We start from the raw sequence: 4550 nt of genomic DNA on the forward strand, positions 1-4550 counted from the left end.
GTGAGCGAGATCGCAGCACCTGTGATGGACGAGCAGTTGGGCTGGGATTCGTAGAAGTCCACGAGGACAGTCTTTGCTGTTCGAATTCCTTCCTCAAAGTTGCGAACTGGCGCATCATAGCCGCCCGCAGTGTACAAATCTGTATCTAGGAGGACATTGTACTTCCTCCAGACTCGGTCGCTCAAGAACTGCCTGCCAATCGTCTCCCAAGCCCTCCGAGCCACGTCCACGCGGGGCACAATTGACCGTGTAGATCGGCCGCGGTGTGTGTGCCTCGACAAGAACAGATTGAATGCCTTTTGGGCAACCCCAGGAGACAATGAGGCTCGCTGCTTTGCAAGGACCCTGTAGGCATTTCGGTGCGTACTTCGGTTGAAAGACCACATTAGGCGGGCTCGTCGCCGATCAATCACGTCAAAGTTAATACCCGATGCACGCAACGCGCGCGAGATTCGCTTGAGTCTTGCTTCCCCCCTCGGACCGGTGAAGCGGTTCACGACCATGACGCGAACCTCACTTAGGTTATGGTCCCGAGCGGCTCCCACGACCCCCCCAGCACCCGAGCTGCACGGCACGACCGCTCGTTCGAACATTAGCGGCACAAATAATTATTCCTGTGGGTCGTGTAAGTGTGTTTGTACACTACATACGTTAATGCACATTCACGTACGCGCCGCCGGTCTGTCATGGCCACGGTTCCAAATTCCATTCTCCATTCACACGTATCCGTAAACGTAGAACTTGCACACCGTCAGCCCCGTCGCAGACGGCCGGTTGAGGTAGATGTAGCGCCCCAACGCGTTGATCTCCACCTCCAACATCACGTTCGACAACACGCTCACGTCTGACTTCACCAGCGCGTTGCCCGTGTACGTCTCTGCCGTCGTGCCGAGATAGATGTCAATGCCGGTCAGACGATGTGGGCAGCAGTCGTTGCGGTTCTGCAGCCGCACGTAGCGCACATACACCTCGCTCCCGAGGTCGACGCCCCACCACTGGCTTGTGTATTGGCCGCACTCGGCCCACGGCCGTCCCGTCGTGCTGTCGGCGTATGACAGGTCGCTCACGGGCGCCTGCTTGTCGAACAAGCTCGAGTCCTGGTACGTGGTGGCGGCGCGGAGGTCGAGCAGCTGCACGTCAGGCGGCGGCGGCGACGGCGAGGCGGACGGCGGCGGCGGCGACGGCGAGGCGGACGGCGGCGGCGCAGGCAAGGCGGAGGGAGGCGGCGGCAGAGGCGGCGGCGGCGACGGCGAGGCGGACGGCGGCGGGGAGGGAGAGGCGGAGGGAGGCGGTGGCGACGGCGACGCGGAAGGAGGTGGCGGGGAGGGAGAGGCGGAGGGAGGCGGCGGCGAGGGCGACGCGGACGGAGGCGGCGGCGACGGCGAGGCGGAAGGAGGCGGCGGCGAGGGCGAGGCGGACGGAGGCGGTGGCGATGGTGAGGCGGACGGCGGCGGGGGCGAGGGTGATGCCGAGGGAGGCGGCGGCGACGGCGACACGGATGCCGGCGGGGGTGACGGCGATGCTGGGGGCGGCGGGGGCGACGGCGATGCTGAGGGCGGCGGCGGCGACGGTGAGGCGGACGGAGGCGGCGGCGACGGCGAGGCGGATGGCGGCGGCGGCGACGGCGAGGCCGACGGAGGCGGCGGGGACGGCGACGCGGAGGGAGGCGGTGGCGACGGCGACGCGGAAGGAGATGGACCATTGCGATTTCCTGCGAAGACGTAGAACTTGCACACCGTCAGCCCCGCCGCAGACGGCCGGTTGAGGTAGATGTAGCGCCCCAACGCGTTGATCTCCACCTCCAACATCACGTTCGACAACACGCTCACGTCTGACTTCACCAGCGCGTTGCCCGTGTACGTCTCCGCCGTCGAGCCGAGATAGACGTCGACGTCCGTCAGCCGCTCCGCGCAGCAGTCGTTGCGGTTCTGCAGCCGCACGTAGCGCACATACACCTCGCTCCCGAGGTCGACGCCCCACCACTGGCTTGTGTATTGGCCGCACTCGGCCCACGGCCGTCCCGTCGTGCTGTCGGCGTATGACAGGTCGCTCACGGGCGCCTGCTTGTCGAACAAGCTCGAGTCCTGGTACGTGGTGGCGGCGCGGAGGTCGAGCAGCTGCACGTCAGGCGGCGGCGGCGACGGCGAGGCGGACGGCGGCGGCGGCGACGGCGAGGCCGACGGAGGCGGCGGGGACGGCGACGCGGAGGGAGGCGGTGGCGACGGCGACGCGGAAGGAGATGGACCATTGCGATTTCCTGCGAAGACGTAGAACTTGCACACCGTCAGCCCCGCCGCAGACGGCCGGTTGAGGTAGATGTAGCGCCCCAACGCGTTGATCTCCACCTCCAACATCACGTTCGACAACACGCTCACGTCTGACTTCACCAGCGCGTTGCCCGTGTACGTCTCCGCCGTCGAGCCGAGATAGATGTCGACGTCCGTCAGCCGCTCCGCGCAGCAGTCGTTGCGGTTCTGCAGCCGCACGTAGCGCACATACACCTCGCTCCCGAGGTCGACGCCCCACCACTGGCTTGTGTATTGGCCGCACTCGGCCCACGGCCGTCCCGTCGTGCTGTCGGCGTATGACAGGTCGCTCACGGGCGCCTGCTTGTCGAACAAGCTCGAGTCCTGGTACGTGGTGGCGGCGCGGAGGTCGAGCAGCTGCACGTCAGGCGGCGGCGGCGACGGCGAGGCGGACGGCGGCGGCGGCGACGGCGAAGCGGACGGCGGCGGCGCAGGCAGGGCGGAGGGAGGCGGCGGCAGAGGCGGCGGCGGCGACGGCGAGGCGGACGGCGGCGGGGAGGGAGAGGCGGAGGGAGGCGGTGGCGACGGCGACGCGGAAGGAGGTGGCGGGGAGGGAGAGGCGGAGGGAGGCGGCGGCGAGGGCGACGCGGACGGAGGCGGCGGCGACGGCGAGGCGGAAGGAGGCGGCGGCGAGGGCGAGGCGGACGGAGGCGGTGGCGATGGTGAGGCGGACGGCGGCGGGGGCGAGGGCGATGCCGAGGGAGGCGGCGGCGACGGCGACACGGATGCCGGCGGGGGTGACGGCGATGCTGGGGGCGGCGGGGGCGACGGCGATGCTGAGGGCGGCGGCGGCGACGGTGAGGCGGACGGAGGCGGCGGCGACGGCGAGGCGGATGGCGGCGGCGGCGACGGCGAGGCCGACGGAGGCGGCGGGGACGGCGACGCGGAGGGAGGCGGTGGCGACGGCGACGCGGAAGGAGGTGGACCATTGCGATTTCCTGCGAAGACGTAGAACTTGCACACCGTCAGCCCCGCCGCAGACGGCCGGTTGAGGTAGATGTAGCGCCCCAACGCGTTGATCTCCACCTCCAACATCACGTTCGACAACACGCTCACGTCTGACTTCACCAGCGCGTTGCCCGTGTACGTCTCTGCCGTCGAGCCGAGATAGATGTCGACGTCCGTCAGCCGCTCCGCGCAGCAGTCGTTGCGGTTCTGCAGCCGCACGTAGCGCACATACACCTCGCTCCCGAGGTCGACGCCCCACCATTGGCTTGTGTAGTGGCCGCACTCGGCCCACGGCCGTCCCGTCGTGCTGTCGGCGTATGACAGGTCGCTCACGGGCGCCTGCTTGTCGAACAAGCTCGAGTCCTGGTACGTGGTGGCGGCGCGGAGGTCGAGCAGCTGCACGTCAGGCGGCGGCGGCGACGGCGAGGCGGACGGCGGCGGCGGAGAGGGCGAGGCGGACGGCGGCGGCGCAGGCAGGGCGGAGGGAGGCGGCGGCAGAGGCGGCGGCGGCGACGGCGAGGCGGACGGCGGCGGGGAGGGAGAGGCGGAGGGAGGCGGTGGCGACGGCGACGCGGAAGGAGGTGGCGGGGAGGGAGAGGCGGAGGGAGGCGGCGGCGAGGGCGACGCGGACGGAGGCGGCGGCGACGGCGAGGCGGAAGGAGGCGGCGGCGACGGCGAGGCGGACGGAGGCGGTGGCGATGGTGAGGCGGACGGCGGCGGGGGCGAGGGCGATGCCGAGGGAGGCGGCGGCGACGGCGACACGGATGCCGGCGGGGGTGACGGCGATGCTGGGGGCGGCGGGGGCGACGGCGATGCTGAGGGCGGCGGCGGCGACGGTGAGGCGGACGGAGGCGGCGGCGACGGCGAGGCGGATGGCGGCGGCGGCGACGGCGAGGCCGACGGAGGCGGCGGGGACGGCGACGCGGAGGGAGGCGGTGGCGACGGCGACGCGGAAGGAGGTGGACCATTGCGATTTCCTGCGAAGACGTAGAACTTGCACACCGTCAGCCCCGCCGCAGACGGCCGGTTGAGGTAGATGTAGCGCCCCAACGCGTTGATCTCCACCTCCAACATCACGTTCGACAACACGCTCACGTCTGACTTCACCAGCGCGTTGCCCGTGTACGTCTCCGCCGTCGAGCCGAGATAGATGTCGACGTCCGTCAGCCGCTCCGCGCAGCAGTCGTTGCGGTTCTGCAGCCGCACGTAGCGCACATACACCTCGCTCCCGAGGTCGACGCCCCACCACTGGCTTGTGTATTGCCGCACTCGGCCCACGGCCGTCCCGTCGTGCTG

At 69.8% G+C, this 4550-nt stretch overlaps 1 protein-coding gene across 1 annotated transcript; it reads right to left on the reverse strand.

The window, feature by feature from the left end:
* Positions 1-716: 716 nt before the first annotated feature.
* EMIHUDRAFT_122816 (hypothetical protein) lies at positions 717-4475 on the reverse strand (the record flags this gene model as incomplete). Its single annotated transcript, XM_005786275.1, has 7 exons — positions 717-1130; positions 1168-1549; positions 1729-2663; positions 2701-3082; positions 3262-3650; positions 3781-4069; positions 4249-4475. Coding segments are annotated over 7 exons (3018 nt in total), but the record flags the coding sequence as incomplete, so codon positions are not given.
* Between the last annotated feature and the right edge of the window lie 75 nt (positions 4476-4550).

Source organism: Emiliania huxleyi (assembly GCF_000372725.1).
Source record: "Emiliania huxleyi CCMP1516 chromosome Unknown EMIHUscaffold_1520, whole genome shotgun sequence".
Taxonomy (NCBI): domain Eukaryota; phylum Haptophyta; order Isochrysidales; family Noelaerhabdaceae; genus Emiliania; species Emiliania huxleyi.